The sequence below is a fragment of the Apteryx mantelli genome, chromosome 8 (assembly GCF_036417845.1).
Source record: "Apteryx mantelli isolate bAptMan1 chromosome 8, bAptMan1.hap1, whole genome shotgun sequence".
Classification (NCBI taxonomy): Eukaryota; Metazoa; Chordata; class Aves; order Apterygiformes; family Apterygidae; genus Apteryx; species Apteryx mantelli.
This window is the reverse complement of record NC_089985.1, coordinates 26,587,331-26,615,292: the sequence shown is the minus strand read 5'-3', so window position 1 is coordinate 26,615,292 and position 27,962 is coordinate 26,587,331. Positions and strand designations below refer to the sequence as shown.

The window sequence follows — 27,962 nt, the reverse complement described above, 5'->3', positions numbered from 1 at the left end:
AGGGAATGTGGAAGAAGGGAAGGAACATTGTCTTAAGTGATTTTGCCACTAAGGAAAACACTAAGTTTTCACAAAAGGGAAGGAGAAAGGTGCAAGCAGCCACGCTTTGTTGATCTGTGAAGTAGTAACCCGAAAACTGGTGTTAATTTGGGGCAGCTCGATAGAGGCTTCCCTTCGAGCAGAAATGTTGGTAACTGACTTTTCTAATGGTGTGCACCAACATGCCATTTTCAAATACTATCAGCAAAATTGTATCACTTTTTTTGCTTACTACTGAGATTAAAATAGTATTTCTGACATTTTAGTGCAGTTAAGTGTGGTTGCCCTCATGATCATCATAGCAAAATTTATTTTGGCAAAGTTAGAGAAAGGATCACCAGCCTTCCTCCTTATATTTTTAATTACTCCAGAATGTACTCAAGTAGTTTTCAGTATAAATAAAACTGGAAGATGACTAATGCATACATACTCATTTTAGATACAGCAGTATCAGTAGTAAAGCAGTGAGTAGGGAGTAAGAGGAGGAAGAAACGAAACATGTGGAGATCTGTGTTGTAGCTCAGTGAGAGATGTGAAAGAACCAGGCACTGAAGCTAGCCTAAGTGATATAGTTAGGCTGTAAGCTATAAGCACTGTAAATTTGGTATGATTTTTGACAAGAAAAATGAAGGCATCTCTTGGATTTGCCTTTTCTGCAGTTGAAGTGAATTTTCTGCTTACTGGTGAAGACACTATTGCTCAGGATAACATTTTCTGCAGGATGTATTTTTCATTTAAAGCAAGAATTAGGTTTCTATCCTTGCTGGCCTTTCTCGTCAAAAGGTGACTTGATGTTGTTCTGCCTTTCCTTGTCTGAAAGCAATCCCGAACAGAAAATGGTGGTCGGCTGGTTTTCCACAGTTACATTCAGAACACTCTATATATTAGTGCAAATGAATGTGTCAGTTTAGTTGGAGGAGAAAATCACAAACCTATTTGTTCCACTGACAATCTTTTAGTTAAGAGGACGAGCCCAAGTACAGTGACTGGGAAAGTACAGTAGTAGATGTGCAGTGTGGAAAGCATATGTGCACAAGCCTTTCCCATGTAGTCTCTTTCGATGTGTTACCAAGAAAGCACAGCTTATTCTCCATATTTGGCTTGCTGCTGGTAATGCCAGTGTATTTGTCTTCGCTTTCCCATTCATTTCCCTTTTAAGATTAGGGTTTCTTAATCTTGAAGAGTAAGAGAGCCAAGATTCTTCATAGGAATGCTTTACTTTCATTGCTCTGTGAGAAACAAAATTCATGAAGATGTATTTTCCTTCCCAACCCAGGTACATCTCTCTGACACAGAGATTACCAGTTAAACTCTAACATCAGTGGTGAATTAATTGGACTGTTGCTGTTATCAAGTGGAAAGAGGGAAGAATTAAAGGCGTTTCTCTGCCCGCCCCCCCTTAATTGCATTAAGAATTCAGTAGGTAATGACGACTGCGTATGTGATACTAATGCTCTAAAATGGTTGGAAATCTGCAAAGGGGGACACTGAAATATAAAATATTTTCGTGAATGTGCATGTCTACTCCTGGTTGCTGAGTGCAGTAGTAGCGAAACAAGTCTGTTGAGTTTGAGATTGTTTGTTACTTGTGCGCCACTGGCGAGAGATTTATAGAAGTTGACTGCAGACTTTGAGATGAGAGAAGAGATTGGGTACATTTATAGGAAATATAGCAGTGGATAGAATACGGTTTTCACTCAAATCATCTATTATTTGAATAGCCTGCAGAGGGAAAGAGTTATGTGAAAAGCAGTTTTGATTTTCTGTTGAATGTACATTTTATCATGAAGAAACAACATGTAGTGGGTTCAGTAAAATGTATGCAGTAGTTGTGAAAGACAGAGTATATTCAGTATTATAGATGTAAGACACTTGACAGTTTTCTGAAAATCGAAGTAGTAAATACTGAAGAAGGAAGAAGCCTGCAAGAAGTTAAAGAAACAGTAGTATTAGTCCCTGTTAAGCATTTACTGATGATATAGGAAGTGGCAGTAATATTATACCATAAAGAATTTTTTTCTTCTTCCAAAGTACAAAAATACGCTGGAGTTGTGTGTGAAAATATAGAACCAGCAACATGCTTAAAAGTTTGGGTTTTCTTTATTGGTCAGAATGAACACTAACTTTTTGCGCTGGTGGAAAAAAGGTCTGGCCATCCTCTGTTACACAAATCTCTTGATGTCACTTGTCTCTGGGACACTCGCATCCTCCCTGACAAGATGCCAGTGGACTTTCCTCAGGATCCAGGAGTGTGAGCAAATAGGAAATCTCCCTATTTGGGGTTGCATCAAGAACTGTTGAATAAAAGGTCGTGTTAACTTTTTTTTTTCTGATGCTTCTTCATATGGCAGAGCATCTTCTCTCATAAAAAGATTAAATTGCAGATGCTACTGACAGCTGGTTCTGTCTGGGTGGTTCCTGTTGCGTTGTGTATTTGAGAGAAGATTATCCGAATCATAATTAATTGTCTGCTGCTGCAGCAGCAGCAACTTTGCAGCACTCTTTGATAGGAGACAATCTGGAACCACAAACGAATACAATACTTCATTTTTATAGCTGTCTGTTCTTGCTGGTGTGGTTTTGTGGTCTAAACACAGCTTAATTGTCACAGCGTTGGATAATTTAAAGCTTAACTTAGAGGACTGCCATGTGAAGTACCAAAATACTGTGCTTAGAATTAGACATTGTTGCTGTTAAAAAGTACTTCTAGCTAATAGTTCTTCTCAAGTACTTCTTCAGTGGTGATTGTATTGAAGATGGGACAGCAATACTAAAACTGTTTTGAAAGATATACAAGCAGATATAAATATTCTTCAAGTTGTTATAACTTAAGAAAACAGATATGCAGTCGTAATAGTATTCTAAATATTTATAGTTTCTTTATACTCTGAATATGCATATACCCTGTGAATGGATGGAATTCACTTAATAACTGAAGGAAAATCTCTATGCGAACAAGTGAAAGAGCATTTTTTTTTCCTCCTTTGTTTTTTTTTTTTTTACATTGGAGAAAGTGAGGAGAAGGGTAACTCTTTTATGCCAACAATTATAATATTATTGTAGTTATGCCCTAAGTAAGATAGTTCTATTCATAAATATTTTATTGTATTTTGACAAATAATGATTTGTTGATGAATTATATGCTTGAAGTTGCAGTTAGAAAAATGGAAAGAATTTATGGTTATGGTTAATATTTCAACAGTTACAGCCTGTAGCATTCATGCATTAGTAACTTAAAATTGTGTAATACAGATTAATATTCTGCAAAGTTATGCAAGATACTACAAGAAATCAGAGATTAGATTTTTTTTTTTTTGTAGTATTGTAGTATATGTGCAAAAGAATGGAGATTTTCAACTATTGTTCCATCCTCATCTCAGAAGTTATCATTTTTGTCAAACCAACTAAAAAATAAGGCTGTTTCAATAGAAGGTCTTTTAATATGTCTGTTTGTCAGGTATTGATGTTTTATTCATTTACATAAAAGGAAATAAAAAAACTGTATTTGAAATAATTACACTTTTGCAGAGTTGTTCTGCTTTTTCATTTGAATCTCAGAAGGTATAGATAATACCAATACCAATAATAATAATACCAATACCAATAATAATAATAATTCCAAACACTGGTAATTTTGATCAAAATATAATCCCATATATGTAAGCTCCCTGTAAACAGGCCATAAATCATTGGGGAGGTGGTTATATTCTCTAATTTGGGAGTCCGGCTAAGGGTAGAAAAAAATTGGACGTGTATGTACCAAGTTGAGTTTTTGAAACTATTTAATTAACTGGTAAGTGTTCTGCTTTTCTTGCTTTGGCATTCATTCACACTAATATGGTACAATTAATTTTGTTCGTTTTTAATTAAATTAATTTTTTAGCCTCTTATAAAAGGCACTGTTTAAAAAGTACTGCTCACTTTAAGAAACGGAAAAGCTTTTTACAGTTAAATTGGATATTCTGGTGTTCTGTTAAACTAAGTATAAAATTTTCAGTATTTTAAGTTATAAGATGCAGTATTGGTTAGTTGTTAACTTGTTTCTAAGCTAATATCTCTTTATTTTATGAATTTCATGACAGTTTGTATTATTTTAGTGTTTGTATTTTGGTACATATGACAACAGGAAAAATATGAATATCTTATTTATTTCAAGAATATTTTCTGTTAAGTTCTTAAGTTTGTTCACAAGAGCTATTATCATTCTCACTAAAAGAAAATCCACTGAACTGGGAATGCGTCCTTCCTGCAGACAGGTGTTTGCACACCGTGTCGCTGTTTCTGCGCTTTGTCTCTCATCTAAAACCTGGTACAGAAATCGCCACGTAATTAGCCAAGAATGTCATTCTTGCTGAGCTTTGCCCCTCAAATACTCCTCCTACTCTGATTATCAGGAAAACATTTCCACTTAAAAAAAAAAAAAAAAAAAAAAAGTCATGTGCAACTTGTTTCAGTATTTTAGGGTACTTTTTTTCTCCTTGTATTTCAAGAAGGTATTTTTATCTCCTTGTTTTTCAGGATAATAGTTTTTAAAAAAACAAACAAAAAAAACCCTTGGTGCCTATTTCAGATAAAATATCATTTGCATTTCTAGTACTTTTAATTGATGAACAATGTATTAGATACAATTTCCTTTGCTTAGAGTAAATATTACGTTATTTCTGTGTAGTTTTCAGTACCTTATTTTGTCTGATAAAAATAAGTGTTATTCAAACCTTTCAGAGATCAGTTTCTTTTGCTGCCCCTTCCTGCTGTCATATTTGTGTTTTTACGAGTTGGATAAATATTTTGTGAAAGTGAAGGATGGCAATGCAGCCTTCCCCATCTTGGTAAATAATATAACTGAAACTCAAACCAGTCGAATCGGAGTTTCCAAACCAAACCCCAGGGGCACACGTGTCGGGAAGGAGTGTGCCTGGATAGCACTTGGTAAAGCTGGGTGTGTGTCCGGGAGGGGAGTCGGAGAGGCAGCAGGGAAGCCCCGGTCACGGTTTGGGCAGACAGTGGAACATGGCCCGTGAAAAATTTAGCAAGCTGTTTTTTGGCCTAGCCCTGACTGAAGAAAGCCTGCGTGTGGAAATTTCAGGTTCATTCCCTTTTTATAGAGGTAGGTATGATTTTGTACATTCGTGGCGAGTACACAGGATTGAATCAAGAGAGCGTGCAGGGCACAGTATCCCACCTATTTCTGGTCAAGGGGTGGAGTGGATGATGGAAACGGGTAAACGGCTCAGGGCGAATAGATAGCAACGCTTGCTTGTATAAGCGGCTCAGGCTTTTCCTTTCTTGACTGACTTACACCTGTAATAGTAGGTAATGTCCTGAAGATTATTTTGCTATACCACCAGTCATACTTTTCAGCTTTTGACTGAGTGGTTTGTTATTTATACCAACAAGCTAACACGTGCATTTTTGACTGATACATCAGTTTCCTTTGCACGGGTAGTTCAATACCAGTATATGCTTTCTCTCTAGAAATTGCTTTTAAGAGTTTGTTGTGCCATCAGATATACAGTGTGTCAGTTTACTTTTCAAAATTGGTATTTTCTTACTGCAACTATAGTTTGCAGTTCTTGTATAAATTGATAAGCTTTTAAAAAAAAACTTTTCAAAAAGCTTTTTAAAAAGTTCTGGTGTAATTCTTTTACTTCTCTTACTCTTTTATTGTCCACAAATAAAGAGTCAGCTTAAAAATGAACTTTCATGGCCTTAGAGTTCTTATAATACTAATGAATTATTTGCTGAGGAAATTTAAATTAATCAGTGTCTTGAAAAAAGAAGGATTTTATTAAGGAATTGAACTTGTTTCTCTTATTCCTTTGTGGTGTTCTTAATATTCTTCTTGGACTTCTTTTGGCTGTGATTCACACACACTTTTTTGGCTACACCTTTTTCTTAAAGCTGCCTTTCAGTCTGCTTGTTTTGATCAGATGAAGTTTTATGTTTGCTCAGATTTGAATTTATGCTATAAAAATAAGATATCTCAATTTTTCTATTTAAGCTTTTTATGTGAAAATTATTCAAGTTTAGTAATAGAATGGATAGAGAATTAAAAAAAAATGCATTTTCCTCTCTGTTTGTTCTTATGGTTCTGATCATATAGTGGAACAAAAAATAATTCCTTAATGCTCTATTGCACCAACTTTCTGCATTGCATTCTAAAGTGAAATGTTCAAGTAGCTTTGAAATCTTAGTTGTTCTGATATTACAGAGTTCCCAAGGTGGCATACTACAGCTTCATATTATTCCCGTATTTGTTTTGATTTAGGAAATCATAAGTACTGTATCTGTGACCATAGGTATATACGGGGCGTTCGGAATCATAGGGCAAGCAAAATAAAAGTACAGATTAGAAAGAAACCTGAGAAGTAGGTAAAGAGATTGATAGAATTGTTTGTGATCAAAAATATGAAAGGAACACAGTATTTCTGAAACTTGCCATTCTTCTTTGTTTAAAAAAAAAAAAAACTTTTATGAAAAAATGTGAGTCACTTCCTTGTAGTGCTAGTGCACGAGCGAGAGTGTGTTTCATAGCCAATGTGAGAGGTTTCTGGGAGGAATCTGCTGATGTAACACGCCTGAATCTATATGGTGCCACAAGGTGAGACTTGTTTTTTAGACTTGTTCTTTAAAAGCCTTTAAGTTTCTATAATCAAAAGAGAACGTTGGAAATGTTATGAAATATTTATGAAATCCTCCAGATTATTCAGGGTGCTGTTTGTATTGATTTCTCTGGCAGTTATGAGTGTTTTGTTGTTCCTCGTGAAATAAATAAATACCCAGTTACTGCTTGGCCATCTTGTGGGAGAAAAGGAAGAGAAGTAGTAGTATATGCAGCTGAAAAAAAAACTGATCTAGGCTGCTGCTCACCGAGCAGGGATAGTGCCTGCTTCTCAGGATGGCGTTCAGCTGCCTTAAGCATTCGGCTGTCCTACTGCTTCCTAGGCTTCGGACCTCTTTCCGCTTTGCACAGAGGAATCTACAGAGAATTTCCCCTCAGTCCGTAATCCCGAATGGTTGCCAGCGCAGTTCAGTGCAGTATATTGTGTGAGGTATGGCTCTGTGCAAAACTGAATACATGATCATATGGATTGTTATGATGCTTGTGTAAAAGGGGAGCATGTTGAGATTACTAAAACAATCTTAATTCCTTTTAAAAAAAAACAACAACTTTGGGGTACTAAAATTTGCAGTTTGAATAGTGCTCTTTAAATATAGCTTTCCATTTAAAATATATTATATAGACAAGTAGTAATTTAGACAAAATTTTGTATATGTATTCATGTGAAAATTGCAGTAACTCTTTTACTTGCCAGTTAATGTCTGTATTCATAAATATTGAGTAGATAAGTACAACAACTAACTTGACAGCTGATTAGTTCACTTTAAGCAGAAATTCAACTGACTTTGGATATTGTTTATGAAATGCACTGTGAAATTAAGGGGCGGTAATGTGTCTTTTTCGGTGGCAAAATTTTTGTCTTGTGTTTTATGCTAAAGTTGAAGAAATTTCTAAGAAATTTTGAGAAGCTGACTTCAATTTGTATAACTACTACCACAAGTTAAAAGAGACCGTTTAGATAATTAGGAAGGAGTAGACGCTGGTGAGAAGCCTTTGCATGCCACGGCTCTTAGAATGCTCTTTGGTTAAGCTCAGAAATGCTCCTGTAAAAAAGAAAGGAAAATCCCCTTCTGTGTTTTGTAAGAATAACAAAAAGGTGTCAGGCTATGGTGTAGTAATATCGAAATTGTTTGTAGATATGATTTGGCTCTTATCTGCAGTCAAGCTACAGTGTTTGCTGACCTTCCTACCTAGGCTTGATGCACTGAAAATTGAGGCTGTTAAACTTGGGAGTCATGTGATTGCCTAAATCCTTACTTCGCAGTCGGGGTCTTCCAGAAAGACAAGACGGAGGCCATGCAATCAGGCTTAACAGTCCTGTTGCTTTTAACCATTTCTGAATTTCTGTTAGGGAAAGTATATCTTTTTAGAAGTTTCTTAGCTTTTTAAAAGTAGCTGGCAGTATCAAGCACCTTTCATCTGAAAACTGGCAACTAACTGCAAATAAACGATTAACGTGTTAGAAGACGTGTGCATACAGAAATACAGTGAAGTGACTTCTTATAATCATCAGAGGTTTATAGTAACACCTCTGATAACTTTAAATAAAATCTATATCTTGATTTTTCGCTAGTCATGCATTTAAATTGTCAAGTCTGTTACAGACAGAAACTATAGCTTATTTTATGGCAATTAGCATATCAATTTACTTCACGTTCTCAAAGTGCTTATTAATTTTAGCTCAAAATAGATCAAATGTACCACATGTGACTGCTGTATCATAATACTACTTATCTATTTTTAAATCTAAATGGACTCTGGGAAAGTACTTTGCAAACTTTTGGCTTCTGTCACAGAACAGGTTTCCTATGTATTTCTGGGTAAAGTGCCTCCTAATAGGGTCATGTATTATCCACTGGTCTTTCTGGCCATGTTTCAAGGCTTTTATGTTATTAATCACAAAAAGCTGAAACAAAACTGAAATGAATAGTGTAAATCCTTTTTCAAAACAAGCAAACCAGGGAGACTCCTTTTCTTCATTCAGTTCTGAGAATGCTCTAATACTGCAAAGGAAAACAAGGTGTATACTGTAAATCATGAGCTCAGAATTATATTTATGCTATTTGTGTTGTAAGCATTTTCTCCATGAACCTACTCACCACCAAAGAAATTATTGTCATTTCTCTTTGTGTCTGTTACATGCTTTTCAAAATGTGTTGAATGTTTCAAATGGCTCTCATTAAAAATATAAATTGACTGATGGAGAGTGCAGTCTCCAGCCTTCTTATTTTGTAATCATGGAGTCATGTTAAAAACAACTCAAAAGTTATATGAAAGTTAGTATTTATTTTGTTTTGTGATGGTCAGTTTGGATCTCTTTATTTCCATACCCTGTGATCCAAGTTAAATGTTAAGATTTTTGTAGCAGAATCTTACCTCACCAAGTTATCATAGTCATGAAAGTGAATAAAGTAAGAGAGAATCTCCAAGGCACTCAAGAATTTGTAGTACTTGATAGGTTAAAGGCAGCTCTAAAATAAGAAGACAGATGAATCTAAGGAGAACAGATTCAATGTTACCAGAATGGCTGGTGCCATGGTTGCATCCAAGTATGCAGTTGTGTTGTATGCTAATTGTAGTTTGAGTGGCTTTCCAGGGTAAATCTGTGTAATTGCTATTTGTAGTAATTCAGTCTGAGAGTTGCAAAGACAAAAATACCCATGACAAGCGCTACCACAGAGATGATATCAGCATCTTAACAAAACATGATAAAAGGAGTATTAATTACCTTAGCAGTCTGAACTGCATCATAATTTGGGATCCAAGAGAGTACCCTTAGGTGACAAACATTGATAAACACAAGCCAAAATAGAGCGTGGATATTTTCATCACTTAGCCTGTGCGCCAAATAGCATTAATACTTTTTTTTTTTTTTTTGACTGAAGTCTCTCTTCTTCATGCTGCAGTCTTTGAAATAGCTAATGAGATACTCCCCAAGGTCAGAAGAAATTTTTTGATTTCATATAAAGAGATCAACATTTGTTAGTGATGCTGCAACCACTGAGTTTTATAACTTAAAATATCTTAACCAGTATTCTTACAAAACATCAGATACAAATTGAGAAGGAGGATAGCAAAACGGATTTAAGAAAGGGTAGTGTTTAATCCATTCTTTTTTCTCAGCGTGACCAAAGCGTATTTGTAGTTTGCTATCCATGTGCTGAGTCAGCTATATCAGAAGTTGCTATAATACTGAAGAATCTTAAAGAAGGTTTCATCTTCCATTTTTGCACAATCAGCAGTCAATAACTAAAGTCATTTCAGTTCTCAAACTGAAATGAGAAGAGTTGAGATAATGAGATGAGATTACATTGAATCAATTTTGGGCTATAACCCTTCAAATGAATACAACAGAATAAAGAGTGGAGTTGTATGTGGATATGGAGTGTTGCCCTTGAAGTTTATATGGCTGAAATTTTGGCATACTCAGCAATCAGGCTGAAATGAAAAATATTTGAGCGTATAGCACGTCAGACAAAATTGCATCAAAGAGCTATTTGATTGCCAAAGTCGTATGCAAAATGATGCTTTAAAGAAAGGCAGAGAGAACATCCGAGCTTGGCCCCGTTGCACATGGTATAGGATATGATGCTTATTTATGTGACCTCTTGTTTTCCCACACAGCTGTTTTCCCAGTCATCTGCCTGTATACTTGTCTCTCTAGATGTGAATTCACTCCTTTAATAGAGTGAAACTTGAACAGCTTATTAAAATTACTTAAATGACATATTATCTATATTCCAGTTTTCAAAAACATTGCATAACATATGTTTTCATATAATGATGTTCACAATTTCATGTTCAGACTCTTGTACTTAAAATATTTACCAAGGAACACGAGTTATAGCATTGATAGCACTGAGAGGAGTTTGTCTTTTAAACAATGTAAAATTTAGTGGTTTGTTCAGAATTTGATGCCTTGATATTTTCATAAATTGTTTAGATGACTGCCAGCATTCTGCTACCAGTGCTGCTAGTTACGGTTTTGCAATGGTTTTGTTTGAGATCTTATTGAAAGTATACTTTCCTTATTTATATTTGCTGAGTTGGTTGCTTTAATTACAAGAAAATTTGTACCCAGGATATCAGTTTTACTTTTCATTTTCTTAGAGGGAATTTACACACTACCTATCCATTTTTCCATGGAGGAAGGAAAAAGAGAAAGTTTGTGTTTCAACATGAATGGCCATGAGGCTCCAAGTTTTCCACCGAAGTATGAAGTTGTAAACTTCTAGTCTAAGTTGTTGTAATCAGAAAGTAAGAAAACTTATTTTAGATTAAATTTGTCTCTTCTGTGTAGGCTGAGTAGAGTATTGTGAAGGAGCTTAATAAGCTACATCCGGATAAATGCTAGTGGAACAAGCATAAGAGAAGGTGGAAACAAATTTGGGGGTCCTGTATTCTGTCTTGAACAATTTGCCAAGTCTGCTTTGTTAGTTCTGGGAAATAACAGATCAGTAAACTATATACAGTTTTAAAAGCTACAGTCTCTGGGGAAGATAATGATGAAAATTATTGATGTGCTTTTGATAAAGACTACTCTAGGAAACTGAAGCTACTGATACAACTTGTCAGTTATGTGAATGAAGTATGCTGCTCAGTTCCTAGAGTTGATAGGGTGGGTTATCCTACACAAAGCTAGTAGATAAGACCTTTGGAGCATGGCATCTATATGATATGTTTTTATTTCTCTTGAATACTGTACTCTAAAGGGGCTGGTACCACACATAAACTAGTCAAATTGCTGGTGTCGGACATAATTTAGAGTTACTGAAGCTGTCATGGTTAATGTAATACAGACTGCAATTGTATTTAACCTGCTTTTAATCAGCCCATGGATAGAGGCCTTAATGAACGTGTACCTGAAGATAATGAGGAGGGTGCAGAGATGTAGTTAATCCAGTAACTGTGACAAGTGAATCTCCCAAAAAAAAAAAAAAAAGTGACCAGTTTATAAACTGTTTGCAGAATCCAGATGAGTAATGATTCTTCTGGTTTGCTTTTTTTTGTTTCCTTTTAACTAAGGAAAGAGCAACATAATTTGAGTTGCTGTAAATCACTTCCTCCCTGACTGTCTCCTGTCCCATTTCATCCTTTTCTTTCTAGCCATCTTTCCATCCCTGCATTTTACCCTCCAACATCCTCAGTACCTCAATAGGTTCAGAACTGAGTCATTAAGGACTAAGGTAATATGTTCCCTTGCGATGTTATTTTTGCCGGGACCTATCCATTGCCCTCTGAAAAGATCTGTGTGAAACTTTCTTCAGTATGCTGAAGTACTATTTTACTTTGGATATAGTAGGGGATGCATATGTTTGACTTGCCCAAATCTAGATTTCAAACTGAGTAGATCTTATAAGCTTACTTGGTTTGGAGTCCCAAAAGCCATTTCGTCTTAAGAACTTGTCACGATTGACATCCTGAATGCCCAGCAAACCCACCAGGAACTATCCACAGCTACATCAGACAGCATAGTAGCGTTGTTAATATCTTCTACAACTTTGCTGAAAAATTGGGTACCAGCAATGGTTTCAAAAGTTGCAATAATACATGGTTTGCCTTATTTGGCTGATAAATCAGCTGGTATCTGGTGTCTCCTTTACAGAAGCAACAGAATGGAAATGTGAAAATAGGTTTTGTATTAATACATAAGCAGCTCTTTTCACTTGACAGAAGGTTTTCATTAATGCTTAATTAAGTATCAGTATTGTTTTTTATCAGTAAGATGAAGAGAGGGCTCATAGATAATGTTCATTGCAATTACTGTCAGTAACTTCATATTTTGATATTTCATTCCTAAGGGATGCCATGTGCTTACTCCCATTCTCCCCCCAAAAGGCAGGAAAATAGATCTTATAGTGGAAGTAAGTTTAAAAATTTACACAATGAATTGCAACTGGTATTTCATTTTGGCAGTTTTTTAGGTAGTTTAACTTGAGTGGAACTGGAAGAAAATCAGAATCTTCCCACACTCCATGTGACTCCCAGAAATAACAACTCTGTATTGAGGTTGTTAGGAAAAGTTATGAGCATCTGAGACCAGATCTAGTGAACCATTTTTGTTTTTCCAGGAGGAAGAAAAGAAGCCTCTGGCTAGTTGCACAATTTTACCCATTCTTCTCAAAATGCTTTGAGTAAATTAAGATAATAAATAAAAATAGCATGTCTTCTAGCTCTGCCAAATTAGAGGGATTTTTGCTTCCCAGAAATTAAAGAACCCACAGGATGTTATCATAGGGTTTTTAACTACTGAAAATAGGAATATCCAAAATCTTATTTTATAATTTTATTTATTTATTTATTTATTTATTTATTGGTACTTTATTGGTATTTATTCTTTGATAGAATGACCAGTTATTAACAGGAATTTCTTATGAATGCAAAAAGGCCTGCTTAACCAGATTCTCCGTCTTCCTTGTGATTGTCTGCAGTCTAAGGTGAAGGTGTGCAATGAAGTTGTCGGTTATTTCACAGGCATGCACATTTCTGTGATTCCGTACTTTTTGGCAGAGATCTCAGTTAAGGATGAAAATATTTGGATGTTTCTCCTTTTGCACAGTTACCAGATTCTGACCTGTGTAGGCTTCCTGGGGTTTGTTGGTTGGTTGGTTGGTTTGTTTTCTAGCAAGAAGAACTTGATCAGGTTCCAATCAAAAGAAATAGTAGTGGTACCTCAGAAAAATCCCTCACCAGTTACTTGTTTTTCTTGGTTTATCTTCATACATAGAAGCCTACTAGTAGATCATATGAGTTCTCATCAGTCATCACTTAATAAGCCTAAGCAGGGTAAAAAAAAAAAATATATATTGTAATCAATCTGTGGAAGGTCAGACCAAGACTCTCAAAGCTCTTAGTCTTGCAACTGTTAGATTTGGAATCAGCTAGAGCGATTTCTTAGCAGGTCTTCTGGCTTTCGAGACTAAGGTGAGATTGGAGTTACGGGTGTGTAAGTGTTGGGAAGACTTGCGTTGTTGTGAGCCTTTCATCTCTACAACTATCAGAAATAAAAGTCGGTGGAAAGAAAATCTGTATTGGAGAGTCAATTTTAATGGCCATATTGTTCAGTACCAAATGCGTTGTATTCTTTGGATCTACGCCACAAACATTTCTGTGCTTATGAGAATGTTTATTAGTTCAGTAGGCAAAGGGGAAGAAAACTGCAGGGTCAAATGTTGCTTGAATGCGGCTTTAGGGAATTCTTTGGGTAACAGTGGTATAGAGAAGTCTAGACTATATGTTTATTTAGGAGACTATGGGGTTAAATATCAGTGCTCTGAGGTGACCTATCGTGAGAAGCTGCTTTTAGTGGCATTTCACAGCATGAAATACAGTGACTTGAAGCATTAATTTTTAATTGTCATTTGCTACTCCTTTTAAAGCAAATCAGAGGTAGATATGATTACAATTACTGGATGTTCTTGTCTCTAATAAAAGAAAGAACAACTTTAAGTTGAGTCAAGGACATTTGCAATGGTTTGGATGTCAGTTGGAAGTGAAAGTGTTCATTACACTTTGGAAATGAAATATTTTTTAAATATTGTTGAGCTGTGGAAAAGTTGAGCCTTTGTGCAGTATGATAGAGCTAGCATCCGAAGAACTTGCTTATTAGAAGGAAATCTTTGAATTTTAAGTAAAATGCAGAATTGTCAAACTTCTTGGAATAAAGATGTTTTGTATTTTCAAGCACTGATTCTATGCAAAAAAATAAGCAAAATTTGTATCTTCCGCATGGTTTGTAACTTTTATTTTCTGTGCTCTGATAAAGGACATCAGTATTTTCTTTTGATCTTGTGAAAAATCTTTGATCATTTTGCTTTGAGAATAAAAATACAATTGCAAGGTTGTGGCTTCCTGAGGATACAATATTAAGGAATTGTATTTCTTCTCTGCTGTCACTCATACTGTATACTAAACTGACATAGCACGAGTTGCATGATTTTGTTGAGGGGTTTACAAGTAATGGTGTATTTTATTCATGCTCACTCTAAAGCTTTACTCAAAGTTCTGTGTTATTTTAGATATAGAATCAGGAGATTTATATAGAAACATTTGGAATCTTTTATAAATTCTTAAATATTTTTCTTAAAACGATCTTTTGCTTCTGCACTTGTATGGATAAATGGCAAGTGAAACGGCATCTTGGAAAGTTTACATTAAGAAAAAAACAACTATGAATTTGATCTTTATCATTTTTCTATCTAAGTACTTTCTGCTTTTGTCATCTTTAAATAAATATTAGAATAAATTAAATATATTTGGAGTGATACATTTCTCTCATTCTTAGTAAGTGTAAGAGTGAAAGATGTATATATACACCATTCCTTCTAGCTGCTAGTAGGACCAAAGGTTCCTAGTAGGACCGTTCCTCCTACTGGCAGTTGCATTTCACAGTAAAGTTTTCTCAATTTCAAGATAACCTGTCTGAGCTTTAGTTCTTTTGGGTTTTACTGTAGATTGTAAAGTAACACTCAAGAATCCCAGAGGATACTATTACCTGAGAACTGAAATGTCTGTTATATTGCCTGTAACTGGAAGACATACTTCGTAATAGCAGAATGGAAATGTTTCATTTTAATTGATACTTTTTTTTTTTAACTGGTAAATAATTTCTGTTATGTCCAAATACAAGTGCCATTTAAGTATCAGCATATCCAAACTACTAATAAATAAATTCACCTTACATGAAACAGACTGGATATAAATCATAATTTACAAATTAAAACCTGTCACAGAGGCAAATAAAAGACCTGAGCACTTTGCTACCAGTTCACTAAGAAAAATGTCAAGCATAGCACTTAGGCTTTAATTAGAAGGTTTATGTGGTGTGGCTTATTTTCCCTCTGAAAAATCTGAGATACTTAGCTGTGTTTATACAACATACTGGAGATGAAAGATTTTGAGTACTTTTACAATTTACAGTTCTGTATCATAGTTTTGGAAGCTCATACCTTATTTGATCTTAAACCAGCAGAGGGGATTTGGTGTTCTATTTAAGTGCAGACTAGCATAAATCTTGTATATCCAATATTTGTAATATTAGATACAGAAATACAGAAATCGTGCTGTCTGCACTGTTTGTGATGCCTGTGTATTAACATATTTTTCTGTATTTGGGGCACTGCTTACTTAGCACAATGATTTGTTTGGAGCATGTAACAAACTTTGAAATATCTTCTTATGCTTTCTACAGCCTCTTACCTTGGGGTCTATAGTATCCCCTCTACTTTTAGGAAATTTAGTACCAGTTTTCCATTCTAGCTCATGTGGGGGACAGTGCTAGGTATATACTGATTCCATCTTTTCCCTGTTCTTTAGACTATCTAAAGATGAGCAGTTGCTGGGAGTGGAGGAGTGAGAACGGCTGGTAGCCCGTAGCCTAGCGTTACGGGAGAGGAACGCCAGTTCAGCCTGCGATGCAGGCGAAGGAGCTCGCGTCTCCGCATCGCGTGGCTAAATGCTTTGTACTTTAGGGCATACTTTGTGAAAGCTACTGCTCTATTCTAATTTGTACTCTGTCATCTTTCATTTTATCCTTTATGAAAAAGCATTATCCCTTCCAAAGGAATAACTTTGGTTGTGCCTTTTTTCTCATTTGGATATATTCCACAGTTGAACCTAAATGTCGTATAATCACAGAACACTCCAGTCTGGAGGAAGACAAAAGTATTAATTTAAAATATTTTGTTCAAAGTGGAAGCAGGTGGCTTTTCTTTTTTTTCCTCCAGAGAATAAGCCAGTGATTTAAAATGCTGACAAAGTTCCTGAAAGAGGTGTTAGAGTAATTCTAGTTAGACTGGGATAGTATTTACCTTCCTGTTTTTGTCTCTTACTGCATAATATAGGATATGATAGTCAAGTGTAGCTAGTGTTATAGTCAGGAATTTCTCTCTCACAGACTTCAGTTCTGGTGATCACTTTACTACCGTCCCTTCTTTCCCTACCTCCCATTATCCCAGATCAGGAATTTGCTCTATACTTGATCTTGGATCTCTCAGGCTTAATCACCACTTGTCATGTGAGGCACTCTCAACTCAGGCTTGTAATGTTTAATTTGCCCTGAGTAGGGTTTCTTAAATACAGATGTATCTGTTGAGGGGCATTTACTTAAAATGCTAAGTGGCTAAAGCCAGGAAGGATAGACTAAGCCTGCAGCTCCTAGAAAGGCAGGGCTCAGCTGCCCCAGCCTTCTCTAGCTAAGACAGCCTCTGCAGCAGCTGCTTAGCTGCTTGGGCCTGTGCTGTTTCTTTGAGAGACAAATTTGTAACATCATTGTTCTGATGTGAAATGGTCCAAAATTAAGCAAATTGTTTTGCCTTCAACCCATTTGGATATTTAGCAAATTTCTCCATTACCCCTCAAAGAAGCTGTGAAGAGATTGCCATTTCAGGTCTACTGTAACCACAGTCAAAACGTAGATATTTGAGTCACTTCAGGAAAATCTGCAGTCAGTAATGGCAAATCTGAAGGGCACTTTAGGAGCTTGCCTGGTCTGCTGCTTCCTTTTGTTTTTGCCATATTGCTTCTGTATTTCTTGTGTTGGTGGCTGAAGTCACAACATAAGGATGCAGGTTCCTTGTAGACTTTAATTTCTCGAATGGGCAAAAGGGTCTTTAACAGATGAGTGTCCATGAGAGAGGATTTTCTCATAAAGGCCGTAGTAACTGACACTTCAGTATTAAGAGGCCACCTATGAGATCTTTCTGGTAGTGTATACCAAAGATCAAGCTATTCAGTATTTTAATATTGTCACAAGTGTGTGGGGGGATATGTATTGCATCATTACGCAGGGAAGCAATTACCCAGTGGAATAGATGTACTTGATACCATACAACAGTTTCTATGGTACTTTTGCTAGACCTTCAGAAGAAATTGGGGGAAGCCCTTTGAACTGTGGTATCCATTTATGTAAAATAAACATGTACAACTGAACAAAATTGTTTTGGTTAAGCAAAATCCCTCATTGTCAGGTAGTGCTTTTGGTTGCATGGACTGATGATGGGACTTGCGCTTACAGTCCAGTTACTGACTCCACGTGTGGCTAAGGAAGATCAGGCAGGGCAGCCTTCTGGTTGTTCTTGTAGTGTGACAGGGGCCCAGGCAGTACTTGAAAACAGCACCTGTATTCATCTAGACATGCTATCTCTGCAACTTAAACATCATAGTTTATTAACTATGGTCTGGAGGCAAAAAGTCTTGCACAAATGTATAAAGAGTGTTGAGGACAGACTGTAAGCACCATCCTGAAGGAAACTGTAAGAAAAGCAAGCGGGAAGGAGCCCTGTTAGAAAGGAGAGGAGTCCTGTTCTCTCTGGGTGCCAAGGACCATCTCTAATGAGCAGTTGGTCTGTCTGGTGGAAGACTGGACTTGTAATGAAAGGGGTCTCTGTCCGCTTGCTTCTCAGGACTAGATTTGGGATTACGCCTATAAGCTGTTTGATCTCAAAACAGCACAGAAATGTGTTGATAGAAATGAGAACTTGATTGCTGCCATGGTACATGTAGATGAAAAATAAAATTGTCTTGGATGATGAATTTAGCAAATTTTGACAAGAACTGACAGGAAAAGTGAGCATTTTTAGCTTGCACATTAACAATGCTGTGCTGAATGCATGGAAGGTTTGCTATTTCTTGTTTCTGTTTGTCTCTCTACACTCTGGGTTTCATTTTGTGTATGTTCCTCCTGTATCGGCTTGGGAAAAGAATAAATTATGCCACTGGCCCATGCAAGTGTGTGTTTATGCCTCCTGATGTGTGCTGCAGTTAAGCTTGTGTACAGTAGATGCCAGCAGAGGTCTGCCGAATGAAAATAGAAATATGACCAGCATTTCCATAGCAACAACTTCCTCTTGGCAGTACTATTTATAGAAGTACTGCAGTCCCAGCTTTAGTACTGTTCTCAGGGGCACTCGCTCCTAAGGGTTAACCTTTTGAGAAAAATTGTGCATGTAAAAGTACAGTAAAACTCTATGGTTTTACTCTCGTGTTTTATTAAACAGTGGAATTACTTGTTGTCTTTATTTTGCTTGTATGCATTATGAAAAACCTTTCTTTCAAAATTTCAGGACAGCCATTCAATCTGTAGGATATTAACAAATACTGCACTTCCTTTAGTGTGTTTAGGAAAGAATGCAAACTAGTGACCCAGTGCTGTATGTAAAGCATATAAAAAATCAAAAATACGTCTGCCTTTTCAAGAAGCCTTTTTCTGCCTTATTTCTACCCATAATTCCTTCTGGAATATGTATGTCTGGCAAAATATAATATGGAGTGTGTTTATTCACATAATTTCTATTAAAATAGTTTTGGATTTTTAGTTATTAAATGGATATCTATATACTTTGTCTTTTTCTTTCAGCTTTCTGTCACAATTGTAAAAAGACCGTATATATTTGCTCATGTTTATAGCACAGAACAGTGGGTTCTTCAGTGTATGTTCTTTAACAAGTTGTAAAACTATAAACTATTAAATGCTTATAAATTGTGGCATTTTCTAATTCAAAATATTAGACAACAAAATTATTTTTTCCTAATGTTTGAAAATGTCCTATCTTTGTCATATAACTATCTGAAATGGTCTGACAGCATCTTTCAACTTATAAGTATTTTACTGGTCAATAGGAGACCTGCTAAATTCAGTAAGATCCACAAGGTTTTAAAAATGGAGGAACCCTCACTAACGTGTTGTTTTGTATGAAGTGATTCCTCACTCCTGTTTTAATAAATAATAAATCTGGGCTTTCATTGTTGAAATAACAAGCATAAAGGGAAGCATAAAGCAAATAAAAAAGATTTCTCCTTTGAATTCTAAAAAAGAGTTCTTCTAGTATCCCTTTATCAGGTTTCTTTAAATTATTTTTCCCTAGATTATGAACAAAATAAACATGCGGAAAATATCTTGGTATGTCTTTCTTGCTTTTGGCCAAAGGCCAGTGCTGAAAAATGAAAAACAGAATGACTAATTTTAAATCTTCAAAAAAACCAAAAAAAAAAAAAAAAGGAAGCTACAGAAGACGGAGAATTTTTATTTCGCTCTTAAAAAGATGTAGAATATGCTTGAACAGGCAGGCTGAGATTCAGTTTTGTAGGTATGCAGGAAAATGTTAAGTTTCAACATTAGAATTAAGACCTAAATATTTGTTAGCTGTAGGTGATCTGGAACTTATTTTATAGCATGGACCCATTTTTCAAGATCCTGCCGAGGAATACATTTCATTGTCTTACAATCAAAAATATACAGGAGTTTTTAAGACATTCATGGTTAACCTTTGTTTAACGCAAAGGAGGATGCTCCCAGTTCTGACATGGGTTCTGAGGGTTTTATTTGTGTGTGTGAAACTCAGAAGTATGGCATTAGCTCCTAGTAGTAAAATAAATACATTTCAAGTGTATATAGGTGTACTGTGGTATTTAGTATTTATCTATTTTTGCACTTCATTCAAATTCAGGGATTTTTTTGGTAACTTTATTTAGAGAAAATCTTAGATATCATTTTAGAGTCATGATAACATTTGCATTCTTCGATATTCAGTTAAAGCAGGAATGTACAAATCCTGCTGTTACTCATAGTTACATCCATATGGATAGAGTCTATATTTTAAAGAAATTTTTTAGAGAAATGTTGCTTTGGTTGTCCTGATGACCTATTTTATTTGAGGGAAGAAGGGTATTCCCTTCATAAAAGTTCATCTTACGGCTTGTTTGATATGGTGGAATTTCTTCCTAGAAATCAAGAAATGTTACAGTAGCGATAGCGATAACTGAAAAGGAATTGTCCATGTGACTATGTTATTCCTGACCTTTTCTCAGCAAGAAGCTGATTTGCAAAATCCTTGCCTTGGTTATAGTGTGGCGTTTTGTTACCTGCGCCCGAGATATCGTCTGCTGGGCAACGCACCCAAGGTTGGGAGAGAGCAATCAGAAGAGTGAAAACAGTTTTGTCACCTTCTTCAGGTTAAAGGACCCAGTGTTAGCCTTTTTCTATTGCTGTCATCGTTGTGTTGTTGTTTTAAGTTACCCTCCTGTAGATTTCTTATGCATTTTTATTGAAATATTATTCACCGAAATATAACCTTACACATGTAATGTGTATTCATAGCTTAATCTCTCTCCCACCTCCCTGGCTTTTTGATGTGTTTTAAAATATTGCCAAGACTTAGGGGTTAATGTTAAGTGAGAATAAAATTTGTCTGGAAAGAGAAGTTGGAGTTTCATTATCTCGTGTAGAACAGAAATTTTAGAAATCAGTCAGGAACACTGAAACAATTCGCTTTCTCAGTGCGAGTAAACCTCTCCTTGAGTTGACTGCCCAGCTAGTTTGGATCGACTGTGATGGGGAGCGCCTGGGAGAGATGCAGCATGCGCGCTGAACCCCTGCTTGGGCTTCTCGACAGGTGCTGCAATGTGCCAGCACCAGCCTGGGGAGCTCCCTGCTGCCCTGGGCAGCCTGGACAGCTTGGGGCTGAGCGGGGTGATTCTCAACAGTGCCTGGCTGCCGAAAATAGGGGCAGACCTGGACTTCAGCTGTCTGAGGCAACTGGCTAGTTCTAATGGCTTCAAGCATAAAGCATTTTAGATAATAACATAAGAGTTTTTCCTTTCTGTTAAAGCTGACCTGAAATAAGGTATTTTTCTGTGACAAAGTGAAAAGTTTCCTAGGCCACAGAGACTGTCTCTAGAGTAAAAAAAATTATTCTTTGAAAGTAAATGTATCCTAATCAGGCCTGATATGATGTGGGCATATCTATGCAGATAGGCTGACACATACCTGATCCAGACTTTGTAGCACTGAGTTGGTAGGACATGGACTGTTTCTGGTCTGGCTGAAGTACAGCTGTGTTTTGCTGTTTTAGGAGAGCGTACTGGGTTAACCACAGGATTATAATGGTAACACTACACAGCTTTCCATCAAAGTTGGCTCAGTTTCTTCTTCCAGCTTGGAGCATGGGTAAGATGAGCTCAAGCCTCCTTGTGCATGTCTATGTAAACATTTAATTGTGTTTAAAGTTTTACAAACTGCTCTGAGGGGAAAGCATTACTGGCTGGCAAATGAAAATCCTAACACAAGCTGAGCCCCAGAACTTTACTGTTGATAGAGCATCATCCGTTGTCGATCACTGAGCTTTTTTGTGTAACATACTGCCTATGTGGAACTTGTGTAGTCCATGCTTCATATATAACAGAAAATACTTGGTGTCGATAAATGAATGTTATGCTGATTTGGAAGATTAGTATGTCAGTAAGATGAATGATTAGGTGAAAGGAAGCAGGAGGTTCCACCTTTAAGCATCAGAGAAATAAGGGAGATGGATTACTTCACAGCAAGTCAGTGTGGTACTATTTTGTGATGGTGTTGGGCAATGCTGATCTGCTTGTCTATATTAGTAAAGTGTGGTACTATCTGTGTATCAATATTTGAATAATAAACTATGAGTGTGACCAATACTTTCTTTCCGTGTTTTGCCTGTGTGGAGGAGAACTTTTCCTGTAACAGTGTTCACTGGCGGTAGTTTGTAAAATTTTGGCAATTAAAAGCAAATCCAGGTTTTCTCTTTGGGTATCTTTAATAATCCCTTTTTGATACCGATTTTCACCTAAACCAGTTCAGTTCTTGGATCTCTGAGGATGGATAGTTCTGCTTCCTATTTTTGGCACCTGATTCAGGTGTCTAGGTTAGGCACTTGGGTGCATTCACAACTCTTCAGAGAGCCATCCTGCCCACTGAACAGTACCCACATCTCTCCATTGACTGTAGAGGGCACGTAGACTTTAACTTATATAACATGAAGCGAGGTAAATTTTGCAGTTTACGTCTTTGAGATCAGGGAGACGACATAGTTTAGTTGAAGCCTGGTGAAAGATAAGACTACAGAACTGTAGAAGAAAGGCTCAGGATGGTGGGGCAGGAGAGAGCGAAGCTGAGCATACTTTCATGGCATGGGGCTTTGTTTATTGGGGGCAACAGCCAAGGTCAGAGAAGATGTCGAAGTCTCTTGGCAAGCTTCCCTGGATGCACAGCGACTCGCTGGGTGCTGCCGGGCAGGGCCAGAGAATCCAAGGGGCTCTTCTCGCCCCGGAGCGTTTCAGAGAGATGAGGCAACGGGCAGGGAAATAGGCATACTGTTTTTGTCTAGCTATTTCTTATACTGCTATATATAGAGTGGCACAGCGTTACTCTAGCATAAAGTGTGTGGTTATATGTGGTGCATAATATATCCACAGGGCCTGTTTGTGCCCCTTATAAGGCAAGCTGATCCCCAGAGCGTTCCCTAGTTCTGTATTTCTAGCAGCAGGAGTGCTCAGCCTGCTGGGGTTTCTTGGAAGTCAGCACTGATCCTGGGATAAAGTAGGTAAAAGCCAGGGAGGCTGAAGATAGAAAAAGAGCTGTATCGGATTGAGACCTGGGGGAGGCCGTGGTGCCTTAGCCTGCTCCCACAGAGTAGCCTGGTCACCAAGTAGCTAGAGAGCGCTCAGCCAGATTCGCAAAATGCGGTATAAAAATGTAAGCATTTAGGCAGTCGGTCCCAACCTTTTGGACAGGTTCTGGAGAAAGAATCGCATCTCCAGAGCGTATCTAGGGCCCAAAAGCACAGGGCTTGGTCCGGGTCCTAGGACCTTCAGCTGTGCTGCCTGCTGGAGGGAGGCTGGTGGCAGCAGCTCTAAGTGACCGTTGTGAGGAACCTGGTCCAATTTGTACAGTCTGGCCCTCAGCTTTCTTCTTGTTCGGTCATGAGCAGAGCACAGGCATTTTTGTCATCGTAAGGCTTTTCCTCTGAAAACTCTGAGTTGTTATGAAATAGTTATGTAATGTCCAAGGATGGCTATCTAGTGACATTTGAAAACTACTCAGTGAGAAGTGTGGTGGTGAAAAATAGGAGGTATATCTTTAATACATGTTGACTGTAAGACAGAAGACAGATTGGGACAAGTTATTTAAATATTAAAGATTTAGGATTATTCTTAAGTAAGAAACCACATCTTATATAAAAAAAAAAAAAAAGCTGAAGATATCCTGGGAAACTTGCCCGGTGTGTATGTTTCCATTTTCACAGAAGCGAATTTCTTGTACTGCCCATCTTAAGCTTGCAAAATTACATAGTTTAAAAATAATAGATTTTAATGCTAAATACTGCTTTCAGTTTATTTCCGCTATATTCTGAGCCATGAAGAATGATGCTTCCTGGATTTATCCTACAGTTAGAAGGATCCAAACTTCTTGGAAAAAAAAAAAAAAAAAAGTTTCTTACATAATTCCCAAAGTCTTGCAGTCAGAGCTTTTACATAAGCAATGTCATGAGCTGGAGACCATGACTTTGTGACTCTCCTTCCAGCTGCCTTGGGAGCTGGGAGAATGAATATGCTGTTAAAGGAGGATCTGCCAGCGCTGTTCATTCTGGTAGTTTATCACTGAAAAAACTAAATTCTTTTGGTTCATTTCTGGAGTAAGTAGAAGTCAGTATGAATAAGTATAGTGTAATCTTGTTTGTGTGTGTTAGAAGTATTCAGCTTCTTTTAGTCTCATTTTTTTCAACGTAAAGGAGGAAAATAATTTGTTTTGCAATAATAAAATAATAGTTTCTTCAGTAGATTTTTGCAAGTAACCTCCTTGCTTAGAAAGTTGTTCTACTGAAAACATGAGATTACTAATGATTATATTACAGGTGGTTAAGTTTGTTGTGATTATGGTAGTACTCCGTCTTAGTAACAGGGAGAACTACAGAATAGTTACTTTCCTTTTTTCATGTGTGGTTGTGGTAAACTAGAAAAAAAAAATCTGGCTTCTGATCTTTATTTCTGAACAAGTTGCTTATATTTTAACGTAAAATGTTTATTTTAATATAAAATGTGAGGTAAATATTAAAAAGCTGTAAAAGCACGTGCTAGAGCAAATTTTGCAGCTTTTTATATAACTATTTTCAGTTGACGTGGAGAGACTTTTGACAGTATAAAACCGTACATTATAGAGCTTTTCTTAACAGGAAGTAGAAGAGAGCAGTGGTTAGCAAACACTGCATACAGGAAGTTTGACACATGCATCGCTCCTAGCGTCTGAGTTCAGCTTTTGCTTTTCTAAGTAGCTGGTGTGTATAGATGGCAGCTCCGAAGGAGATCCCTTGCAACCAGTGCCCAGGGACAGCCACAGCGCTACAGAGACTGGAAGGTTTTGCTAATCGGCTTTTTCATAGGCATTCGAAGGGTGGTGCCCATGACCAGAGAGCGGCTCTGGAAAATGAGAGCCATCATTTCTCTGAACTTGCTGTCCTATGGGACAAATCAAGTAAGTAGGGGGTTTTGTTTGTTTTATAGATATTTTCTCTTCAGTTTGCATAACAAGCAAAGAACTTGTATATTTGTAATTGGATACAAATACTGAGTTGTGATACGTTCCAGAGGCAATTTTACAATTTAATACCTAAAGGTGTTAATTTGAAGAAAAACATATTGCATCATGTAAGGGGAAGAGTGGTCCTGTTTCAGAGGAGTGGGTGGCTGGCAGGAGAATTTAGTCCTGGTCCCTTTTTTTTCTGTTAAAGCACCATTGACCTGTTTAGACAAGGTTTCCCCTAACCCCCACATAATTTTTTTGCTTATAAATTATTTCCTTCCTTTTCAAATTAAATCTGCTCCTTCAGCAGAAACAGAAAACTCATTAAAAATGGTAGTGTTTCAACTTTGGAATGGGCAGACATTGCTGCACAGATTAGGCTTCCATTTATAGGACTTTTCATCATTTGTCACTTTATTTTGAGTGATACTTCAAAATGTGCTATATTGCAGTAAACAGCATAAAATTGTGTTTGGTTTTAACTATTACCTATTAATTTAGTATGGGAATGCTGAATACCACTAGCTTTAATTTCTTAATTAGCAAACTGTTTACGATATGTGTGACTTACCCAAAATGCAACCATGAAATGTTTTAATAGAAGTGAGAGGTTTCAAAAATACCACAATGTAAGTAGATTGTCATTTGACCTTTTTCTTCTTTTAAAGCAATGCATTATTTTGCAAGTCAGTTATTGTCTCTGTGGTTAATACTCATTTTAAAATGTTACAATATGATAATTGATGATGATTTTGTGCTGGATTTCAGATTCATTGATGGGTTTGGAATAGCATCATTGTTGGAAATAGGCCTTCTTGGAGGTGTTTAACATCACAGTGTTACCATGAAGAAAGACAATGTTAATCTGTCTTGCTACTTTCAATTTAAAATATTATACAAGCAGGAACTGAATCTGTTCTCAGAGGAGATGCAGTAAACGTGGAAGCAAAAAGGTGTTAATGCATTGACCTAAAATAGATTAAATCTAGGTCTCCCAAATGAGATGGAAAAGGATAGACTAGCCTTGTTGGGAAGATAAATGATGAAAGTGCGTGAATTGTGAGCCTCCTCTCCTCCAAAATATTTTCGAGTCAGTAAAAATAGATGTATGCTTGTGTTTATATAGAAGCTCTTTTTTATGTAAGTAGATAGTTGAAAAAAACAACAACACTGAAGCATTTTTGTTTATTTAATACGAAGAGAAAATGGTGTTGACCTACTGACATGTACAAATTGTGATCTGTTTGTGTACAAGTCTCTACTATTTTTTCCCCTCTATTTAAAGCAAGCTTCCTTGTATGACATGCTTGATGAGGAAATGGCATGTCGTGTCTTTTGGTGATAAACATGGTGAAAATGGTTGTTCTATAAATGCTATTTTAAGTAATAATTAAGCATAGTGGTTGCATATAATATTTTTCTGAGCAAAAAAGTTAGTGAGCTGATAGCTGAATTTTGGTTGATTATGTAAGTTTGGGTTTAGGATGAAATTCTGAATACTTACCCTGAATCTTTGCTCTCAATGCTTTGCTCTTAATTATCTCAATGGTAACATTTATTTAAAAAAAAAAAAAAAGTAGTGTAGGTACATGTGGACTAAGTCTACATTTCAGGATTCTCATTTCACTACCACTTGAGCTCAAGGAGTGGTAGAGAAAATGGGGAGTATAGTGACGGTAGCATTTTTGTCTGCTACTGACACGTAATTATATATTTAGCAAAATACAGTATCTGTGAAAATTCTCTCTTTTCAGAAAGGAAAAATGAAGGAGAAACAGTTATTTTCTTTCCTAACAGTTAAATGTCATAGAATTGCATCAGGTCACAGAATTCAGGCCATAGATAAAATTCATAGGAAGTTTAATGAATAAGCAGTGTTTTAAAAACATTATACTGTTGTCTTGTAAGGATATTTGAATATTCACAACTATTCTGTCTATATCAATGCAACTTATAAACTGTTCTTGTTAGGTGTTAGGTGAGGCTAAATGGCAGGAGTTTAGTGTGGATTGCTTCTGAAATTTGAGGCAAAAGCATTCTTTAATTCCCGAAAGAAGTTTGGGAAATGACTTCTCAGATTTTTTTTTTTGTTGTTGTTTAATTTTGAAGTGGAATTCATTTGAAAAGAATGTTAATATATTAACACCTTTGCCTATAATGAAGTGTTGCAATAGGTCTGTGTCTATGCATGTCCCCTACAGAGCAGTTACTGCTGAAGCCACAGCTTTGTTCAAGAGGAAGGAGCTGCTTCATGTTGGGTGGACTTTTTGTGTTTGCTTTAAATGTTGTCTGTCGTCTTGTGTTGTGGGTTAGCTTAATTTGTCATGTGTTCTAAGGCTGTAGGGTTTTTCAGTGGTTGATTTTTGAAATTTATCTCATGTATTTGCTTCCTTATTTTGATACATAAAACAGATCGTTTCTAACGTTCCTTGGATTCCTGGTAATGTATGAAACCAAGTGAATTTATTTTGAAAAATTTTTAGAATCTGATGGGTCAGAAATGGCTCGGGATACCACAGGCCTTTGAGTTTATTTTAAAAAGTTGACTGAGTGCGTGTGTAATTGAACAGCTTGAACTGGTAATCAGGTCAGTTGTGCTGTACAGCCAAAGGAAGAAAGGGATTTATGGTGTTAGTCATCAGAACTGTATATTTCATTCTTAGTTTCGCATGTCTCAAATATGATCATCTGCAAGTATACAGAGCCTATGTTTTGATTTTTTTTGTTTTGTTTTGTTTCATTTTGTTCGTTGCTTGTTGTTCTTTGTAAGATTGAGGAGGAAAAGGAAAGGAGAATGAGGCTGCTTGGGTTTGAATGGAGAGAGTAAGATCAGCATGGATCTTACTCTCTTTTATTCTTAAACTGATGCTTATGTTTTCCAAATCTCTGGAAAATACGAAGACACGCTAACAACTTGGATAACAGAAATGAGCAGGACACCACTATTGCATTTATTTTTTTATCATCTTTAAGTACTCA

At 36.5% G+C, this 27,962-nt stretch overlaps 1 protein-coding gene across 2 annotated transcripts in view; it reads left to right on the top strand.

Moving 5' to 3' along the window:
* The window catches only part of PRKACB (protein kinase cAMP-activated catalytic subunit beta), an 82,053-nt gene that overhangs the window by 12,223 nt on the left and 41,868 nt on the right, over positions 1 to 27,962 (top strand). Inside the window, exon 1 of one of the 2 annotated variants that reach the window (XM_013961422.2) lies at positions 24,749 to 24,935. The exons of the other annotated variant lie outside the window; for it this stretch is intronic. Coding sequence (XP_013816876.1) covers positions 24,749 to 24,935 — 187 coding nt within the window. Of the gene's footprint in view, positions 1 to 24,748; positions 24,936 to 27,962 lie in introns of those variants that run through there. 2 annotated transcript variants of the gene reach the window in all.